Below are 22,169 nucleotides of genomic sequence, written 5' to 3'. Positions count from 1 at the left end.
GGGAAGGATTGTTGGTAAGATGTTCATCATTTCCAAGCACAGTGATAAGTAGTCAAAGCCCTGGCTTATGTTACAGTTAAGTTGTTCCAGTCAGTGATATTGTTAGGTTTGTGAGGAGGAGTGCTCCTTTGCAGCTGGTTCCTGAGGGATTTTGTATACAATATCTGTACTTTATCTAATCCACAACCCCCCCCCCCCCCCCCCCCCCCCCCCACAGGAACCAGCTGTGAAGGAGCAGCTCACCCCCCATCCTCCCTTCCCTCAGCTGCCACTCAGTATCATCATGAACTGGAAAAACTTCACCATATCCTTTGCCAGTCCTTTGAGGAATGTTGTACCCGCAACCTACCTACTCCTTCAAAATTATTTTCCACTGCCCACCCAATGTATGAAATATTCTAGTCCACATTCATGCCACACCTATTCGAAAACCCTAACCACATTATTCCTGTGGAAAACACAAGTGCGAGGCCTGTCCAATATGTCCACCCAATACAGCCCACTCCACTTCTGTCAATGCCTTTCCTATCCTGTCAAAGGCAAGACCAGCTGTGGAAGCAGTCATATCATTTACCAGTTTTGCTGTAACTTCTGCATAGCATTTCACATGAGCAGCTGTTCCGTTGAATGAATGACCACTGCCTGTCTGTATCCAAGAGCAGAGTCGACCACCCAGCAGCAGAACATAGTGCTGGGCACAACATTCTCAATTACAATACAACAATGATTTTTATTAGTGCTTTATCAGCCTTAACTGGGTATGAGCTAACCTCATTAAATAATGACTATCCGTTATTGCAACACAGTTCAATTCTGAATCAATGTGGTTCAATCAAAGACATCCTTAATGTCCTCTCTGTGATAATAAAAGATCTGGAGCTGAGAAACATATTTTTGTGAAACAAACACTCATGAAGATGTGCATTTGGTATCATTTAACAAGTCATAATACAAGCCTTTTTAATAGTAAAGCAAAACTATGTAGGAAATGTGTGTTACGGATATGATTCTATTACTATAACTACTGGCATATGAAATATTACACCTCAGTATGAAATCAAAAGCTATTCATATTGTATGGAAAACATATTCAGAAGGATTTTGAGTACACAGTACTCTTCAACATATTTCTGCTTCTCTTGATTAAAAACTGCACACAAGTAGGGCTGAGATTATTCTGTTCATACTGTTTAATTTAATGTGTTTCATTTTTAATCAGAAGGTGCCATTCAATATGTTCAGAAACAGAAATTCTCAGAAACAATAACCTTTTATAGCCAGAGGCCCTTGCGTCCAGAAAAGAGAGGAAAGAGCTGGGAAATATAAAATTTGCAAACAGTGTTGGAAAGTTGTCCATGACTCTTCAGCAAAGAAAGGTGACTAACTAAATTGTTGATTTCCCACTTGTCCATTCTTTCTTTAATATCTTGACCATGGCTAACTGTTTTACATCATATCTAAATAACAGTTTTTATCATATTGCTTTGCTCTCTTCTCAGACTGAACCTTTCATTTTGCAGCAGAACATCCTCTGCTATAGAACTTTCTGACAGGTTAAAACTATGTGCAGTTCTGGGATCCATACTCTTACCTTTCACAGGCAGTGCTGTTATTGCCTGAACTATTCATGCATGTCCTTGGACCTGCATTCATAATTTAAATTGTGCTAGTATCTTTCTTGAGCTACGATATTACAGTGCCTCTGTTTTCCAAATTATGATGCAATGTTCCTTCAGACAAGCATCCATGTCCAAAGGAACAAACATTGTGGCGACTACAGCTGTTATGAAATACATGAACTATATCTTCAGTTGTGAATATGGACAACCATCAACTGTTGTTGTTGTGTTGTTGTGGTCTTCAGTCGTCCTGAGACTGGTTTGATGCAGCTTTCCATGCTACTCTATCCTGTGCAAGCTTCTTCATCTCCCAGTACCTACTGCAACCTACATCCTTCTGAATCTGCTTAGTGTATTCATCTCTTGGTCTCCCTCTACAATTTTTACCCTCCACACTGCCCTCCAGTACTAAACTGGTGATTCCTTGATGCCTCATAACATGTCCTACCAACCGATCCCTTCTTCTAGTCAAGTTGTACCAAAAACTTCTCTTCTCCCCAATCCTAATCAATACTTCCTCATTAGTTATGTGGTCTACCCATCTAATCTTCAGCATTCTTGTGTAGCACCACATTTTGAAAGCTTCTATTCTCTTCTTGTCCAAACTATTTATCGTCCATGTTTTGTTTTTGTTGATGTTCATCTTATACCCTCTTTTCAAGACACTGTCCATTCTGTTCAAATGCTCTTCCAAGTCCTTTGCTGCCTCTGACAGAATTACAATGTCATCGGCGAACCTCAAAGTTTTTATTTCTTTTACATTGATTTTAATACCTACTCTGAACTTTTCTTTTGTTTCCTTTACTGCTTGCTCAATATACAGATTGAATAGCATTGGGGAGAGGCTACAACCCTGTCTCACTCCCTTCCCAACCACTGCTTCCCTTTCATGTCCCTTGACTCTCATAAGTGCCATTGGTTTCTGTACAAATTGTAAATAGCCTTTCGCTCCCTGTATTTTACCCCTGCCACCTTCAGAATTTGAAAGAAAGTATTCCACTCAACATTGTGAAAAGCTTTCTCTAAGTCTATAAATGCAAGAAACGTAGGTTTGCCTTTCCTTAATCTTTCTTCTAAGATAAGTCGTAGGGTCAGTATTGCCTCACATGTTCCAACATTTCTACGGAATCCAAACTGATCTTCCCCATGATTGGCTTCTACCAGTTTTTCCATTCGTCTGCAAAGAATTTGCGTTAGTATTTTGCAGCTGTGACTTATTAAACTGATAGTTCAGTAATTTTCACATCTGTCAACACCTGCTTTCTTTGGGATTGGAATTATTATATTCTTCTTGAAGTCTGAGGGAATTTTGGCTGTCTCATACATGTAATCCATTAAATTGAACAGCTGCTCCAGGCTGACATTGTGAAAGAGGCTGCATTTGTGGGTCACATGAAATTTTCTGGAACAGAGGCCAGTGACTGAGGTCCAGATGTTCTCATGCAGTAGTTGGTCAAACTGCATAAGCTTCATGAAAACTGGTCCACTCCCAGGTCACAGACACGCAGAATTATTTTGAAAAATTTCACATCTTTTTGACATTTTCACATTTGTTAAATTGTCAGAGTTAAAAACATTTTTCATAACTGTAATGTTTAGTATTATCTGACAGGAGATTTTGGGTGAGACAATATCCTTAGAATTATATCTAAAATGAACACATATCCTTTCGTAATGTCACGCTATTCTCAAAAGGAAAGTGATAGTTTCAGGGACATTTACTAGAAGTTAATAGTGTCACATGTTAATCAGCCGGAATAAAAATTGGGTGTTTTTGAGGACATGCACCTGTAGTGAGACTAGTAATTGAGATAAGTGAAATCTATATAACTGTTGCTGATTGAAGAATCAAAAATTTCAACAAACAAATATTCATGCAAGTGGTTGCTCACAAGGACATCATTATGCGTACTAACTTATTTATAACAAGGTTGTAGACCATAAAAAGCAAGGAAGAGGGAGGGGGGGGGGGGGGGGGCAGTGGTGGAGAAGGTAATGGTGCTAAGAAACTAATATTCCACAGCCACTGACTTTGGCATAAAGTGTGAGAACTAAAACTGTGGAGCCAAAGATGAGTATAAATGGTGCCAAGAGAAAATAAGACAAAAGAAATGAAATGTGTATTAGAGAGGAACAGAACCGATGAGATTATTTGTGACATAGAAAGCCTCTCTGTCTAATGAGGAACCCAGGCATAATATGGAACCATGAAACCCATAGCACATTAATCCTTCTGTAATTTAAAATTGTATGTTATCAACTAAATCTCTTAACGGTACAAACAAGAGTCTGTCTAATGCCTCCTATATGTCCTGTATGTGCCAAGTAGCAACCTAACCTTTTCATATATATTGTTCAAATAAGAATCTGTACATTTCATAGTTCTGAACATAATATATACTACAGAAAGAGTGACTGTACAGTTCATAAATTGTTGGCTATGGGTGGAGCACTTAAATTTTATGACAACTACAATGTGGTTCATTTTGGCCCTTTCAGAAGTAAGGCACATTATATTACTTTTATTTTTATCTGACAGATAATTTTTGGTAGAGAGACACATTATAAAACTTTCATGTTTATCTGATAGATTGGTAATGGCTGGAATCTGTCACAAGGGTGCTATTTCAACTCCCAAGATAGCATACAGAACATTTACAGCAATTAACACTATAGCACTTTGTTCTGTATGTATTTTACTAACATAAACGTGTTGCTGCCCTCCTGGAAACTGACTTTTAAATCTTCAATTTTTTTATGTTTAGATGATACAGGATGGCGACAACAGAGTGCTGCTCATCACTACAACATACGAGGAGGATTCAGGAACTTTTACATGCAGGGCAACTAACTCTGCTGGGCAGGTTGAGTCATCTGCTAAGCTGATCGTCAAAAGTAAGAATTGAAACAGAGCATTATATTTGAGAGTGAGAATATCAATTACATGGTTCAGCTCATTGCATTATGAAATGCTTTATACTTTTCATATATAATAAAACCTACCAGGGAGTAGATAAAAAAGTGCTCACTGTTGCTACATAAGTTTCATACAGATGGCACATAAGCATATGCATGTATGTGCCTACACTTGCAAAAGGGTATACATTTACCTGCAAGTGCCTTCTGTTTTAGGAATATCTTCAGCTGTCCACTTTTTATGTTTTATTATAACCATTTCATGATTAAAAGAAGAGGAATGTCTAACATTTTCTGTGTTCATTTCCTTTTTTTTCTCCAGCAGCTCAATCAGATATTTCTTTAAAACATTTTTTGTGATATCATTCCAAATTACTGATGCTGCTTGTGCATTTTTCGTCAGAAGCTATTAGCCCTCTTCAAATTGAAATGGTTTAAATGTTCATGTAGGCTTTAAAAATATATACATATCTCAAGTAGTTTCAGCTAACTCGTTGTTTCCTGAGTGTGTGTTACTCATATTTCAGTGTGTTTAATGTTACTGAACCAGTCATGAAACTTCATATGTATATCCTTGTTTGTCATGATTTGTTAGTATAATTTTTGACACCTAAGATGCATATGAGAGATCTAGTCAGAGTATTTTATACAAATTGTAGTGATTTTTATTATTTTTGATGTTTGTTTCTCATAAAACTTCCAAGTATTGGAATTATATTTTTTCACTTCTCAGAATCATATAAAATGGTCTTACATGTTCTTATGTAATTTAGAATGTCTTATTTTTAGGTTGTGTACTGAAATGTATTTCAAGCTTACATGTAATTATAATTCTGTATATGTTCCAAGTGTAATGCTACAAAAATTGTTGTGTTCACAGCTGCAAACTGACTTGTTAATAATAACTGCCAAATGAAAAATTCTCATTTGAGAGTGTGAATAGTGAAAAATAATATGTTTTGTAAAACCTAAGTAAATTATCAATAAAATGAGGAGCAATACTGTAGTCTTTTCATAAGATACCATTTACAATTATCATATTCCTAACAATCGCACATGGTTTCACCATCTTATTACAAGTGCCCTTCCTTCATTAGCTGTGCACTCAGTCCCTCCTTGTTCCTGGATCATTCCTTATGTAGTCTGTTTCTTTTTCTATGTTATCTTGTGCTAGAGATCATATTACTTCTTCCAGACCTGAATGTGCCCAACATACATATACATCTAGAAAACAAGCTCTTGGGTGACTAACAGTCTGTATGTGCCATTACTTGCAGTGTGAATATTTGTCTCTCAGAAAGTACTTGAAATTTTTGAAGGCAGTGCATCTTTCAAGCATTACATGCTCAAGACTGGTATTATTATCAGATAGTCTCTGCTGTTGATTTTACAGCTACCATTAGCTCATGAACAAGTTACTTGGTCAACTGATCACACAAACAATCTGTGCCATCATCTAACGATTGGATTACAAGAAAATACGTAAATTAAGCATAAAACAGAATCAGAATAAAAACTGAGAGAAAGAATTATTATTATCACTATTTGAACCAGAAATGGATATTTACCAACTGCTGAAACAGGCATAACTTAAGGCAGTTTTTATTTGTGTGTCTACTGGCTCCAGCCTAGTTGTTCTTTATTCAGTGGTAGGGAAGCAGATTTTTCTCTTCTGTCTCAAATAATTTTAAATTATTGTTTAAAATATGTGCACCTTTCGTTAGCAGAGAAATGAAATCACAAATGGACAGTAGTGATGTCCTCAGATAGGGCATTAAATACGGATTTAGTACATGGGGGAAATACTGTTTAGCAAGAGACATAAAATGGAGAAATGCTTTCAGACCTATGACACTCAGTAATGTAAGCTACGTTTACTTTTCCTTTTGAATAATAATTGTGTCTTTTCCTGTGATCAGTGAATTCTGGCTTAGTATTTTCTCCATCTTTGGTCAACAGCTGTGCCTTTGGACAAATATGTACAGGTCATTATAAATTTTGTTACTTTAAACATGCCTTAACATGATATTTATTGCTGTCAGTTTCTTTGTGGTTTCAGTTTCTTTGGCAACGAAAACTCACTTAGACTGAATGAGTTATTATAATGATTATTTCGCTTGAAACACACAACAAATTAAAAAGACGAACTTCACTGGATAAGACTGTTCTGTCATCAGTTGATCAACAGTACATCTGAAAGGAGATTCTGAAGCATTAGTTAAAGAGAAATTTCTAAGGAATGGAGATTTTTTTTGTGAAGAGCTTAAACACACTTTACTTAAGACTAATTTCACTAACAGCTGCATACTGTTACCAGTCTTCTGCTTTGTGTTACGTAAAATGCTGTTTTTATGTATACATCTGCACTGCCAAGAGTGACATATTTGTCGGAGACTTAGGTGTTATGCACTTTTATTAATAGCAAATGAAAAAGTTGTTCTTTTTTAACTTCTTCAGGAAGCAGCATGTAATTTATTCTAGTACTCTGATATTTTCACATACAAAATAAAATGCATTTGACAGAAACTGTGGACTGTTTTCAGAAATGCTCAGCAGACTGTGTGTCACATAACATGGAAGTTATAATTGCATATAATCTGTTATTTGGTTGATGTTAGTGTGTGGATGCCAGCACCACAGACAATTACTTAATGCATTTCTTGTAGTATTGTAGGATTTGATACACAGTGACTATAATGATTGCTGTTCAGTTAGCAGTTTTTATGTGCAAGGATTCATTTGTATCACTGATTTATTCTGACATTTGTGCAAAGCTCATCACATTCATAAAACACTAATACACATGTTTAGAGAACATTAAATAGTAGGATTTATGTGAAATCTGATTATTTTTGAGATTCACATTTGTGATACATATCAAGTTTTTAAACTGTCTATGATAAAAAGGGCATTTTTATCTAGAAGTAGATAGCTTATTGCTTTAAAAGCAGTGAGATAAAACTTACAGCTGATACATTTTCCAGGAAAACAATGAAATAAGAATACAGTCTGCTGTGCATTCTTTTTCAGTGCCACTACATTTTGTTTCAGAGTTTAATTCATTCCTGTAATGCTGTCAAGAGATCATATGTTATTAAATTGATGGAGATACTTGATATTTTTATGAATTTATAAACATTAGAAGTTCATGGATGTTGCGTCATTATTCATGACTATGAAAGGGTTACACATGACAAACTGTTGCTTAGGAACAATTCTCCAATGTTTCCAAGACTGAAATTTTACTTTTAAAAAGTGGGGAGTTCTATCTAATAGGATATTTTGAAGAAGCAGCTAATGATATACATATGTCAGGAATTTTATGTTTTTATGTGCTTAACAATGTATGTTCATGATTAGTGTTTTATTGTCACTAAATGGTCAGTTAATTGTTAACATAATCGGAAACATCATGTGATTCATTCCTGTTTTTGTGCATTTTATTCAAATGCAGTGTAGGTATTATAAATGAATTTATCAGACTGCAACCTTTTGTAAAGATATGTTCCATGTTTTTGAGAAGAATGAACACTGCCAAGCAGGCATTTATTATCTGTACCTTTTTATGTATGTTGCAGCATAATGCAAATGCTGCATATACAAAAGAGGCTTTTTATTTACAATATTAAGAAAGTTCAGTTTGCAGCTGACACAGTTTTTTTTGTATTTTGTCAAATAATTTTGATTTTTGCTGTCCACTATATTACACTTGGAATGTCAATCTTTTCATTTTCTCCATCATTCATTTTAAGCATTTGAACACTACATGCTATGGAAACCACATGAAATTTAATTTAACTCATGTCTAAGTTCTGTTTTTTTAGACATAGAATGCCTCATTCATACTCAGTTCTTTTAGTTAGAGACGTGCAGCATTATTACATTTGCAATTTTTTCTTTCACCTTTTTTCTTGTTGAATTTTCTATTCTGCTCCTCATTGAAGTGTGTGTCTGTGTGTGTGTGTGTGTGTGTGTGTGTGTGTGTGTGTCCATATCCATCCTAGAGTGTCAGTCTTTAATATGTGCCTTGATAGCAAAATTTCTTTTTATGCATTGAATGTCAGTTGTCTCAGGGTCATAACTGTTTCTGACAGTAATATGTGTCTCATAGTTTTCATGTGAATTATATTGAAGGTTCTTGAAAGTATAAATTTAAATAAATTTTTTGTGTCTAAAATCTCATGTGGTTTCCTTAGCATCTATGCAGATTAATATTAATACAAATATAGAAGTATTCTTCCCACTACGATACTGCATATATTAATTGATTACAGACTCCAGGATATGGTAGAGAATGTCCATCAGCACATTTTATTGCAGCCTGAAAGACACAATTAATTGATACCTATATTTGATGATAGTTGGTTTGAGAACTTGAGTAGAAGAATCTGACAAATTTGATAATTTTACAAGTAAATGCTTCATATTCAGCTACAAATTTATTTTAAAGCTAATTGGGAAGGACACGTTAGCTGACTGAATTCAGTTTCATTGTTTTTATCCCTCATTTCACACTAGCAAACTATTGGTAGGAACACTTGGAAATTTAAAGTATGGGTACTACCACATTTTCTCATGATTTTCCCTCATTCAAATTGTAGGATAAATTATCAAAGTTAGGTAAAGCAATGATATTATAAAATTGGCTGCAAGTGTCTGAAGGCACTCAAATATGATGGGTGTTCAATAAGCAGCACATTTTTTTTCTCAGCCAATTTTGGTTGAAAACATACGAAATTTGTTTTGGGACATCACGGAATATTCTCACATCATGAAATATTCCCACTTTAGCCACTATAGTTTCATGAAGTTCTGATAGATGGTGGCACCATACATGGCCTTCAAAATGGTGTATGTAATGGAGCTGCATTCCAAGCAGAGAGCTGTTATTGAGTTTCCTATGATGGAAAACCATAGCATTGCAGATATTCATAGGCACTTGCAGAATGGGTACGGACTACTGGCAGGGAACAAAAACACGGTGAGTCATTGGATGAGGTGTCTGTCATCATCACAACATGGTCATGCAAACCTGTCCGATCTTTTGCGTGCTGGTCGACCACACAGCTGTGTGTCCCACAATGTTGAAACATGCAGATACTCTCATTTGAAGGGATCGATGGATTGCAGTCAAACATCTCACTTCAAGACTGGATGTTTCTGTTGGTAGCGCTGACATACTTGTCCGCCAGTTAGGGTATTCAAAGGTGTGTGGCTGCTGGGTTCCTCACTGCCTAAGAGAACACCATAAAGAGTGACAAACAATCATCTGTATGGAGTTACTTGCATGTTACAAGGCTGATTGTGATAATTTTTGATGCAGCAGGACATTGTGTTCGTTGACCAGTAGAGTGATACCATCGAGCATACAGGACCTCCCAGTAAGGTCATCACATTAAATGGGGGTTATGTTGAAAAAATAGGGTCTTGTAGGTAAAAGAGTGGGGAATAATGTGGTGTATTGGTCTCCTGAATAAAAACAACTTGCTTTCAGAAAAAAATGTCTTGCATTGCTTATTGAACGCCCCTCTTATGTCTGAAAGCTGTCCTATATTTTATTCCTGGGTAGAAGTATTTCAACACCACCCTGACTTACTCAGCATCTCTAACTCAGCAAGCTCATAGCTAGTTTAGTGTGGGACATGAATTCATTTCATAAAAAACATATCAGGATTTTCTTTGGAATTAATGACAGCAACAACTGTATGCTATTCGCTTGGAAATCTTGAGAATGTATTTGTATTTTTAAGTGAGCACTGTGAGGATATGGAACAAATTAAATAGTATATTCATTATCTGCATTTATCTGCCTTTGCGGAATACAGAACAGCACAACTTTTCTCTTTTTATTTTATTATTATTTTTCTGTTTATTTAAAAAATAGTCACAAATCTTTGGTGTGGAACCATTACCCTGCTTAGGTTTTGTTTTGAAATTCATTGTTGTGTTACTTCATCAATTTCTTTTTCCTATTCTCGTAAAGCTGTTTTATTTGTTGTATGATATTTGTCTTTCTTTTGATTGTCACTGATATTAAAGGTGTAACATTAAATAGTGAATGAAACAGAAAGCATGGAAATGCTAAATAAACTTTATGTACTTAAGTAGCAGATCTCATGTAGGACATGCATGAGTGGTGGTTGGGGGGGGGGGGGGGGGATAGAAGGAAGAGGAAATCTACAGAGTAGAGATATGTCACAGATGAGTTAATAGGATGGGAAGAGATGGAGAGAGACTTTGAGTGTATTTGTTTGATGCTGGAAGCCTCAGAAATGACTTTGATAGCATATTTCATAGTGTTTCTGTGCTGAAATACCTATTGTTTATTCTGAAAATGTATTGTGATTTTCATCATAATTGCTGTCTTATGGGGTGACAGAGTGTCCACAGTCTTGATGTACCCTCCTTTTATAAGGTCTTCATGTACTCTCCTTTTATGAAACGCAAATGATTTGCTGTAAACAGTGACTTTTACTATTACACATTCAATACTCCCTTTATGACATAAATCTATGTCTTGTATTGATTAAAATCATGACTAACATTGTTTTTTGCAATATTTTATATGCTACATGGTTACATCAGGATTATCACTTTCGTTTCTTTGCTCATGGAATATTGTTAAATTACATGCTGTGATCAGTCTTGCACAAACACATGTCATGTAGCAGCGGTTTTAATCAGGCCATCTGTTGACAGACATTTAAACATCATAGTGCACCAAAACTAACCAAGATAAATGTTAATTCACCTGTATTTCAGGTGTCGTTTGCAGCTGTTGATTTTCATTCAGGATTTTCCACTTTTGTGAGAGTTGCTATTTATATTTAACTGTCAAAGCTCCCAAAACTCATCATGTTACTATATAGGCTTATGGTATCCATGCCGTATTAATGTCGTGAGTGCTTTTTTCCATTTTTTCTTTGTGTCCCAAAACTCATCTTAGTTTATAGATAATGTTTTTCTTTAAAATTACAACTGATTAATATTTTGACCATCATATAACCTTGACAGAACTGTAATACGAACAATACACATAAATGTTTCATTGATATGACAGTATAAATTGATAAAAAGCTGCTGTTGAATCTGTAAATTGCTTAAGCAAAATTCGAAAGTGGGTAGTTAAATATTGATTCCTAAAAATATCAAAGATAATTTAGTTCACTGGCGCAAATGAGGCAAGAGAAGTGTGTAACACAGATATGAATACACTGAGAAAGTACCTCAACTGTAATAAAAGGAAAATAGTGAAAGTTTATCAATCAGATGTAGATGACTGCAATTCAATAATTCACATCTTTTTGTTTTTCTGTAGTATTCTTTGTAGTTCATAAATTTTTGCCTCACCCAAACACACACACACACACACACACACACACACACACACACACACACGTAATATGTCAGGGACTTTCTGGATTATGAAATGTAGGATTTACATTGCCCACAATAGCTCCACTGCTACATGTTGTCAAGTCATGCTGTGAACCCGACATTTCTGCACTATTTATGCTTGTAGTGCAATATTTCATTGCCTTTCTACTCAGAAACAAAATATACATGATGAAATAAAGAACCAAAAACAAAAATTCTGAAGTCATTTCCAGATGATGAGCAAATTCTGCCCATTGCTCTGCAGTGATAGGGAGCTAATGTTGTAAAAATGTAACATTGTGATGTAGAACTTACTGTATAAAAATTTAAGTTTTTGTATTAGCTTACTCTCTTACCTTTAAGATTTTTGCAGTTGAGACGTTTCTTGGATGCGAAAAGATGCTCAAAGATTTTAATGTTGTTTTTATCCTACTTTAGGCATCTCTTCTTTCTGCCATTGCTTCTATTTCATCATTTGTCTGTCAAACAAAGGTCCTTGCATTTTAATAGCATGGTTAATTGTATGTAACTCTCTAACAGCAAACCATAACCTCTAATTTTTTTAAATGCAAAAGATCATTTTTGCATGCTCTCAAATGGAAAGAGGGAATATTCATTCTTACTATGCTCTACCTTGTTTGTCATTGCTGAATCTCTGCATAGTGCTACATGTTAATCTGTCCTCTCTGAGCACTTTCTCAACCACCATTCTTTCCCATCTTCTCCACTTCTTATGTATACCATGCTTCATACTTCTAGTAGCCTGTCTCCTACATGCATTTTCAATTTTTTTAGTCTTTTGTCAGTTTTTCTTTTTTACACTTGTACATTTTTCTAGTGGTTACAGTTCTTCTTTTTCCTTTTTCCTCTGGTTTTTTCTGTGTCTCTTTCTTTCTGGTGCTGCCTTGTCAGGCAGCAAGACTTCATCATCACTTTGATGAAACGTGTGAAGCAGTTCCATATAAGCAAAGTGTTGCAATTAATTTCATGAAGTAATGATTAAAATCTGTGAAACTATGGTTTACTGACGTTATTTGTCATTTGTCTCACATCAAACAAACAATATTGTGGGCAGATAGATTGAGACTTCAGAAACTAGAAATTGTGTTAGATGGAATAGACAAAGGAATTAAGTTATATCTGCCATTTACATCCTGTTTGTTCACTGTGTCATGTTTTTCAGTCTTTTAATGCTTTTGATTTGTCATGTTTTCTCCCATCCTCCCTCCTCCCCCCCCCCCCCCCCCCCCCCCAATCACACACACTCCTTTTCAAATAGTAAATGATTTGTTTCACAATTGTGATTTGAGAGCATTGTTGGTTTGTTATGAGCTTCAGAACATTGCATCTTCAGGGTTCATCTTCTGTAAGACATTTATTATCATGCCAATGATCAAAAAGTCAGTTCAGTTCAAATTAATTTGGAATGTATTCTTTAAAAAACTATGGTAATCATTGATTCTCGTTCGCACGTGGAACTGTAGTGCTCTGTATCTCAGAACTTTTGTCTCTGTTTGTATTTGTGGAATAATTGGATGTAAACCTCGAGTCATATTACAATATTTTTGAATGATTTCTTATGTCATTGGCCAGCTTTAGGCCACATAGATTGGAGGATATTAACAGGAACTTTGTTTTGCAGACCACATACAGTGGCTGCATTGTGACATTATTGTATCTACGAGATTTTGTCAAATTCCATGTGACAGTATTCATCTTCCACAGTTGTGTTTTTAAGAAATCTGATTTTACCCACTGTATTCATACATCCACATTCCATGTTAGTGGAAAGAAAACACTGTACATTGCATTTTACATAACACTTTGAATCTTAAGACATCATCATAAATGTGCCTGGTCTACAAAACAAAGCTCCATTAAATATCTACTATTTAGTGATGAGCCTGACAATAAATAATTTCGGAATATTTTATGCAACTGATTGCAGTTTATGCCCAAATTATCCTGTATTAACACCACACTCAAAGTATTCAAAACACAGACTGGGTGAGATGAATTTGTTTCTTTGTATTCAAATTGCAACTCTAAGGCTTTGGTATACAACTATTTTATCATCATCAGATGATTCTGATATATCTTCTTGCAGAAGTGCCAGTGTTTAAGTAGTGACATCACACTCTTAATTTTGCTGTTGTCCGTCACTGCAATTCTGTTCTCTGGACTTAAGGTTTCAAAGAGAGAGTTGGAGGCTATATTCTAGATGTTCCTGATTTCTATTCTAATGTAAAAGAGTACCATTTCAATCCCTGTTTGGCTATTCTGAGTTGTTTATCTGTGGATTTCCTAAATCACTATAGTTGAATGTTGAAGCAATTTCTTAACAGAAACTACAGCTAATATCTTCCTCTATTCTTCTCTAAATGAGCAAGTGATATGTTTGTAAGGACTTTGATATTAGCAGTAGATAAGACTTTTAATAAATCTTCATTGTAATTATTGAATGGTACCTAGCCATTAAACATGATGCAATTTTTGGCTTTATGTTGTCAGTTGTTGGATCCTAGCCTTCACTACATTTAAAAGTACTATTATGCTGACATTATTTTAAGGTGTAATGAACACTGGCATAATTGTCTGTGACAGAGAGAGTGACCAAAAGGAAATAGTTCATCATGATTGAATGACTTTGTTCTACATCTACATCTACATGGTTACTCTGCAATTCACCATTTTCATACTATTTCTCTACTATTCCACTCTTGAATGGCACATGGGAAAAAGGAACACCTAAATATTTTTGTTCGAGCTCTGATTTCACTTATTTTATTATGATGATCATTTCTCCCTACATAGGTGAGTGTCAACAAAATATTTTCGCATTTGGAAGAGAAAGTTGGTGATTGAAATTTCGTAAATAGATCTCGACACAAAGTAAAACTGCCTTTGTTTCAGTGATTGCCACCCAAACTCACGTATCATATCACTGACACCCTCACCCCTTTTGCGTGATAACAAGAAATGACCTGCCCTTCTTTGCACTTTTTCAATGTCCTCCTTCAATCCTACCTGGTTAGGATCCCACACCGCGCAGCAATGTTCCAGCAGAGGATGGACAAGTGTAGTGTAAGCTGTCTCTTTAGTGGGTTTGTTGCATCTTCTGAATGTTCTGGCAACAAAGTGCAATCTTTGTTTCGCCTTCCCCACAATATTATCTATGTGGTCTTTCCAATTTAAGTTGCTCATGACTGTAATTACTATGTATTTAGTCAAATTGACAGCCCTTAGATTTGTACGATTTACCATATACCCAAAATTTATCGGATTTCTTTTAGTACCCATGTGGATGACCTTGCACTTTTCTTTGTTTAGTGCTAATTGCCACTTTTCGCACCATACAGAAATTCTCTCTAGATCATTTTGTAATTGGAATTGATCGTCTGATGATTTTACTAGATGGTAAATTACAGCATCATCTGCAAACAATCTAAGGGGGCTGCTCAGATTATCACGTAGATCATTTATGTAAATCAGGAACAGCACAGAGCCTATGACACTACCTTGTGAAACGCTAGATATCACTTCTGTTCTACTCGATGATTTACCGTCCATCACTACGAACTGTGACATCTCTGAGAGGAAATCACGATTCCAGACACACAACTTAGATGATACTCCATATGCATGCAATTTGATTAATAGTCGCTTGTGAGGAATGGTATCAAAACTTTCTGGAAATCTAGGAATATGGAATCAATCTTAGATCTCTTGTCGACAGCACTCAATACTTCATGGGAATAAAGAGCTAGCTGCATTGCACAATAACGATATTTTCTGAATCCATGTTGGTTATGTATCAATAAGTCATTTTCTTCAAGGTGATTCATAATGTTCGAGTACAGTAAATGCTCCAAAATCCTCTCTTACTGGAAGGAACTTTGTGATGGAGTAGCGGCTGATAAAGACTGAATGTTTGTTTACAATTTTTTGCTATTACCTGTTGGGCAGGTTCAGTCCACACTGTTTTACCTCCTCATACTGTATGACCTTGATAGAAGAGAAACTTGAAAGCTCACATTATCAAGGAACATTTTGCTGTGGTGTGTTAGTACGTGACTGGTTTTTTATATTTAACTATGTTCTTACACTGTGGCATGTCTAATTAAGATTAATCAACTCAGTGGCATTGTTGCAAGTGTTTACTACAGACATATTCTTGTGCTCTGCCAGAAAATGTTTCATATGAAGTCTGACTCAAAAGCAATGAGACTGGTCAAACAAATTTCTGTAGCCTACTTACTAAATATTTTCGCTTGTTGATACTAGCCTTCAAAGTAAAGCCCAAGTGATTCCAAAAATGTCTGCACCCATTTTTCCCACTTGCAAAAACATATCTGAATGCCATTTTCTTGAGGCTCCACAAGAACTTTACCATTTTCTCCTTCTGGCAAGGTGTAAGATATGCCTGTAAAACTCCCTTGTTCACTGCCACTGTGTTGATTGGTTTTTGTGCCATGACAACAAACAGCTCTTTCATAATGGAAGCAGTCTTCTTTCTTTTGTGGCAAGATAGGGTATACTTCATTTGTGAGCTGCAGGATGGCTGCGTATACTTCATTTGTGAGCTACAAGGTGGCTAATGGATAAGTCAGCCTCACACTGGCTTTTTAATCATTTCAGAATTGATTAGGAATTGTTGGTCAGAGCTGGGATTTATACGGTCATGACACTCCAGTTAAATAATATATTCCACTAAAAGACTTATAACAATCTCAAGTTTGTTCCAAAACTTTATACAGATTCATGATTTCAATCTGTATTTTGACTGCTTCTTTTACGAAGAATACATAAGTTACACCAGATATAGTCAGCCTCATTCTTCTGAAGTGAAAACACATGATCTACAACCACTTAACAGTATTATCTGAACTGCTTTATGAGCTACAAGATCTAGAGGAACACATTCATTTGCCAAGACAAATGCACACTCACTCGGCTGTACCCTTCATTAATTGCATTGTACTTCTGTACTGAAAGTCTCTGTTCTTTTTTTTTTTTTTTTTTTTTTAATCATTTTGTTCTATTTTGTTCGTTGTATATGATCGGGGCAGACATCTCATGACACCTGATCGGGTTGTTCGTTGATCCGTTCACTCAGTTTTTTTATTACAGAGGATAGCAAAACCCTCTGACCTAACACGCTGAGCTACCGTGCCAGCGTTCTTAATATCAACTATCTAAAATTGGCAATACATGCATCGGAATCAAACTGACTTGTATAGTGAACAAGTGTGTATCATGACATTTATCAACCATCACTAGGTGATGCATTTATTGCCAATTTTAGATGGTTGACGTTAAGAAAAGTCACTTTCAGTGCAGCCTCAGTAGGTCAGGCTTGAAAATGACCCAGTTGGTTCGAAACTAGTCGCCAAAGTATATGTACTGCAACTGTGACAGTTTTGTAATAAACTGTTCAGTTTCTAAAGAGCCAACAAGCTTGTTCTAGTCACATGAGAGTTCCATGATAAGTCAGTTAGCTGCACATAGTTACAGAGTTATGCCAAGCGTTAACAAAGACCTTCCATTGTCCACAGTGGCACTTAACATCTTCAGTTTCCATAACAGCTGAACCTGTATCTTCATAATGCAGCATGGAGTACTGTACCTATGGGAAATACCACTGTCGAAAAAAAATTCATCTTTTACAAAATTGGAACATTCTCCCAGAGTAGCAATCTACAGTGATAGAATCAAGTGTCATTATTTAAGTTTATGGCCAAGGGGAAACTTTTGATGCATGTATTTAATTCTGATTTAAGGAGATGAGATGCTTATTAATGAGTGGACATTGAATGGTAAGTAAAGGGGCTGGTGACAAAATAAAAGCATGGGTATGCAGCAGGTAGCAATGCATTTGTTCTCAGACTGAGAGCATAAGTTCTGTCCTTTAATTGGAAGATTCAGCTCCTTTTTTGCTTGAGAGATTAATTTTTTTCCTTTTTTGAGTGGTGAGAAAGGAATTATGGAAATGATTATCAAATTTGAATGATATGTCCATACAATGCTTTCAGAAAAGATTGAAGATAGTTTGGAACTTGTAAACACCCATTTATTTTTTTGTTTGCAATTTATTTTCCTGCTAAATATATTTTGCTCAACTACTTTTTTCTTTATTACAAATAAAGCTGTCAACTGTATTAAGTATAAGCATTCTCCTTTCGAGAGATCAGCTAAATTTAACTCAGCCAGCTCACTGAGAATGATGTATAATATGTGAACAGCTATGAATCAAATGTTACCTAATGTTTCCCAGTCATTCAATCCATTGATAAAAGGTTTCCCAGCTCACCTCATAAACCCAGAAAGTAAACTGAATGGATGACAGAAATGGGTACTACCATGGTTCCCAAGACTTTATTCCACGTTTGTATATCCTCTTGAAAGTGAAATAGCTAATGTTAAAATATGAATGATCATATGACAAAAGATTACTAGAAGCTGCTGATGTGTAGATGATACTATGGAAAAGATAGTTACGACTCACCATATAGCGGAGATGCTTAGTCACAGAGAGGCGCAACAAAAGACTGTTAGACAATAAGCTTTTTGCCAACAAGGCACTTGTCAAAAATAGACAACAGACACACACACACACACACACACACATACACACACACACACTCATGCAAACGCAACTTGTACACGTGACTGGAGATGGTCGTTTGTGCGAGTTATGTTTGTGTGCACGCGTGTGTGTATTTGGTGAAAAGCATCTATTCTTTTCCTAACAATATTATGAAAAGAAAAGTTTCCACTCACCATATAGCTAGCGGAGGTGCTGAGTTGCAGATAGGCACAACAAAGACTGTCACAAATAAAGCTTTCAGCCCGTAAATCCTTCGTCAAAAAAGACCCCCCCCACCCCACACACACATGCTCAAACACAACTCACACACACACCTGTGTGTGAGTTGCATTTGTGTGTGTGTGGTGTGTGTGTGATCTATTTTTGACTAAGGCCTTAAGGTCCGAAAGATTTATTTGTGACAGTCTTTTTGTTGTGCCTACCTGCGACTCAGCATCTCCACTATGTGGTGAATGGCGACTTTCCTTTTCATAATATTGTTACAGTCCATCCTGGATTTTCCATTATTATTTTCATAATATTGTTATATTCCATCCTGGATTTTCCATTGTTTGATGAGTAGGTAGATGTATAACCCTAAAATGTTTAGTCATTATGGATGTGGAACACTGCAACTGTGATGAATAAAGTTTTTCAGAAATAACTGCAGCCAGTTGTCTTTTGTGATAGTTAAGTTTTTATTATGCAATGACCAGTTTTGAAGCATGTAGCGACTCATTTTCAGATGGTACACACTTTTAATGATTGTTTCTAGTATTATGAGGGTCATGTAGCTGTAACAAATCTTGCCACAGCTACAAGACCTCCACAATGCCACACACAATGATTAAAAATGTGTACCATCTGAAGATGTTACTAGATGCTTCAAAATCATTCATGGTATAGTAAAAATTGAATCATCACAAAAGGCCACTGGTCGCAGTTATTTCTTAAAGCCTTTAGACATTTAAGCATTTGAATTTTTTTTCAAAATGGTGGAAACATCAAAACACACACACACACACACACACACACACACACACACACACACACACAGAGAGAGAGAGAGAGAGAGAGAGAGAGAGAGAGAGAGTTAGTTCTATTATATCCTGATAATGTTGTGTAAATGAGGTGCAAATAGTTGTCTAAGATTGAAAGCAGTACAGTTGAGAGGGAAAGTGTATCCTACAACTGTAAATTCAGTGAGTCACAGTTGGAATCAGCCATCTCATACAAATACTTAGGTTTAACACTTTTTAGGGATATTAAATAGAATGATCACAGGCTCAGTCATGAAAAAAGCAGGTGCTAGACTTCAGTTAATTGGCAGAGCACTGAGCAAGTGCAATCAATCTACAAAGGAGATTGCTTACAAATCACTTGTGCAAACATTTCTAGAATATTGCTCAAGTGTGTGAGACCCATGCCAAATAGGACTAACAAGGGATATTGAGCATGTACAGAGAAGGGCAGCACAAATGGTCACATGTTTATTTGATCCTTAGGAGAGTACCACAGAGATACTGAAGGAACTGAACTGGAGGACCTTTGAAGGTAGATATAAATTATCCTGAGAAAGTGTATTAACAAAGTTTCAGTAACAGGCTTCAAATGATGACTCTAGGAATATATTACAATCCCGTGCGTATCACTCACATAGGGATCATGAGGATAAGATTAGGATAATTACTGCACACACAGAGGCACTCCATATGTGAAAAGCAGGAAGAAACCCTTGTAACTGGTCCAATTGGACGTACCCTCAGCCATGCATCTAACAGTGGCGCATAGAATATAGATTAGATATAAAAACAAAGATGAGGTGACTTACCGAACGAAAGCGCTGGCAGGTTGATAGACACACAAACAAACACAAACATACACACAAAATTCAAGCTTTCGCAACAAACTGTTGCCTCATCAGGAAAGAGGGAAGGAGAGGGGAAGGCGAAAGGAAGTGGGTTTTAAGGGAGAGGGTAAGGAGTCATTCCAATCCCGGGAGCGGAAAGACTTACCTTTGGGGGAAAAAAGGACAGGTATACACTCGCACACACGCACATATCCATCCACACATACAGCCACAAGCAGACATATATATTTGGTCTTTAAATATGTCTGCCATATGAAAGCAATGAGTGAAAATAGGCGTAGTAAGCTAATTTACTAAGATGTTTATCACCAAAATTTGCAATGACCCTTATTGCATAAGTAGCTGAACTCAAACGTTTCAGCAGATCATCAATGTGTTTCTTCCAATTTAATCTCTCATCAATGGACATACCTAAAAATTTGGAATATTCTACCTTAGCTATATGCTTCTGATTAAGGTCTATATTTATTAATGGCGTCATACCATTCACTGTACGGAACTGTATGTACTGTGTCTTATCAAAATTCAGTGAGAGTCCGTTTACAAGGAACCACTTAGTAATTTTCTGAAAGACAGTATTGACAATTTCTTCAGTTAATTCTTGTTTCTCAGGTGTGATTACTATACCTGTATCATCAGCAAAGAGCACTAACTTTGCCTCTTCATGAATATATGTGAAGCTACTCTTGAATACATTACTTTCTCAAAAATTTTGGATAAAGCTGTTAGAAGGGAGATTGGACGGTAATTGTTGACGTCAGATCTATCCCCCTTTTTATGCAAAGGTATAACAATAGCATATTTCAGTCTATCAGGGAAAATGCCCTGTTCCAGAGAGCTATTACACAGGTGGCTGAGAATCTTACTTATCTGTGTTGAGAACAAGCTTTTAGTATTTTGCTGGAAATGCCATCAATTCCATGTGAGTTTTTGCTTTTAAGCAAGTTTATTATTTTCCTAATTTCAGAGGGTGAAGTGGGTGAGATTTCAATTGTATCAAATTGCATAGGTATGGCCTCTTCCATTAACAGCCTAGCATCTTCTAATGAACACCTGGATCCTACTATATCCACAACATTTAGAAAATGATTATTAAAATATTTTCAACTTCTGACTTTTTGTTCGTAAAGTTTTCATTCAATTTGATGGTAATACTGTCTTCCTCTGCTCGTGGTTGACCTGTTTCTCTTTTAATAATATTCCAAATTGTTTTAATTTTATTATCAGAGTTGCTGATTCGAGACATGATACACATACTCCTGGATTTTTTAATAACTTTTCTTAGTATAACACAGTAGTTTTTATAATTTTTGATAGTTTCTGGGTCACTACTCTTTCTTGCTGTCAGATACATTTCCCTTTTCCGGTTACAAGATATTTTTATACCCTTAGTAAGCCATGGTTTGTTACAAGGTTTCTTACGAGTATATTTAACTATTTTCTTGGGGAAGCAGTTTTTAAATGCATTTACAAAAATGTCATGAAATAAATTATATTTTAAATTGGCATCAGGTTCACGGTACACCTCATCCCAGTTTAACTGCTGTAGGCTTTCCCTGAAATTTGCAATTGTTAAATCGTTGACTGAACGTACTACTTTGGAGGACTGTTTAGTATTGCTGAATGGAGCTATGTCATATATTGTAACTAGATGCGGATGTAGAACAGACATGGGTATAACCATAGGCATCCACAGGCTTTCTTGCCTTATGTCATTGGATTCCACCAAGGTTTCTGACTGTAGTTGTTGGTGGATATGAAATTGATTATGGGAAGCTGGATGGAGTTGAAAGGACTATTC

General features: G+C 36.0%; 1 protein-coding gene across 1 annotated transcript in view; it reads left to right on the top strand.

Moving 5' to 3' along the window:
• The window catches only part of LOC124613827 (titin), a 524,266-nt gene that overhangs the window by 234,602 nt on the left and 267,495 nt on the right, over positions 1-22,169 (top strand). Inside the window, exons 74-92 of the mRNA XM_047142550.1 lie at positions 4,385-4,521; positions 5,063-5,125; positions 5,325-5,429; positions 5,710-5,778; positions 5,833-5,890; positions 7,745-7,879; positions 8,017-8,102; positions 8,810-8,822; positions 8,967-9,002; positions 12,146-12,195; positions 12,276-12,433; positions 12,751-12,904; positions 13,638-13,712; positions 15,879-15,989; positions 16,197-16,317; positions 16,670-16,787; positions 17,945-18,067; positions 18,155-18,238; positions 19,630-19,700. Of these exons, the coding sequence (XP_046998506.1) occupies positions 4,385-4,521; positions 5,063-5,125; positions 5,325-5,429; positions 5,710-5,778; positions 5,833-5,890; positions 7,745-7,879; positions 8,017-8,102; positions 8,810-8,822; positions 8,967-9,002; positions 12,146-12,195; positions 12,276-12,433; positions 12,751-12,904; positions 13,638-13,712; positions 15,879-15,989; positions 16,197-16,317; positions 16,670-16,787; positions 17,945-18,067; positions 18,155-18,238; positions 19,630-19,700 (1,767 nt within the window). The remainder of the gene's footprint in view (positions 1-4,384; positions 4,522-5,062; positions 5,126-5,324; positions 5,430-5,709; positions 5,779-5,832; positions 5,891-7,744; positions 7,880-8,016; positions 8,103-8,809; positions 8,823-8,966; positions 9,003-12,145; positions 12,196-12,275; positions 12,434-12,750; positions 12,905-13,637; positions 13,713-15,878; positions 15,990-16,196; positions 16,318-16,669; positions 16,788-17,944; positions 18,068-18,154; positions 18,239-19,629; positions 19,701-22,169) is intronic.

This window comes from Schistocerca americana, chromosome 4, assembly GCF_021461395.2.
Source record: "Schistocerca americana isolate TAMUIC-IGC-003095 chromosome 4, iqSchAmer2.1, whole genome shotgun sequence".
NCBI classification, from domain to species: Eukaryota; Metazoa; Arthropoda; class Insecta; order Orthoptera; family Acrididae; genus Schistocerca; species Schistocerca americana.
The sequence above is the reverse complement of the archived record's forward strand: the minus strand, read 5'-3'. Positions and strand labels throughout refer to the sequence as shown.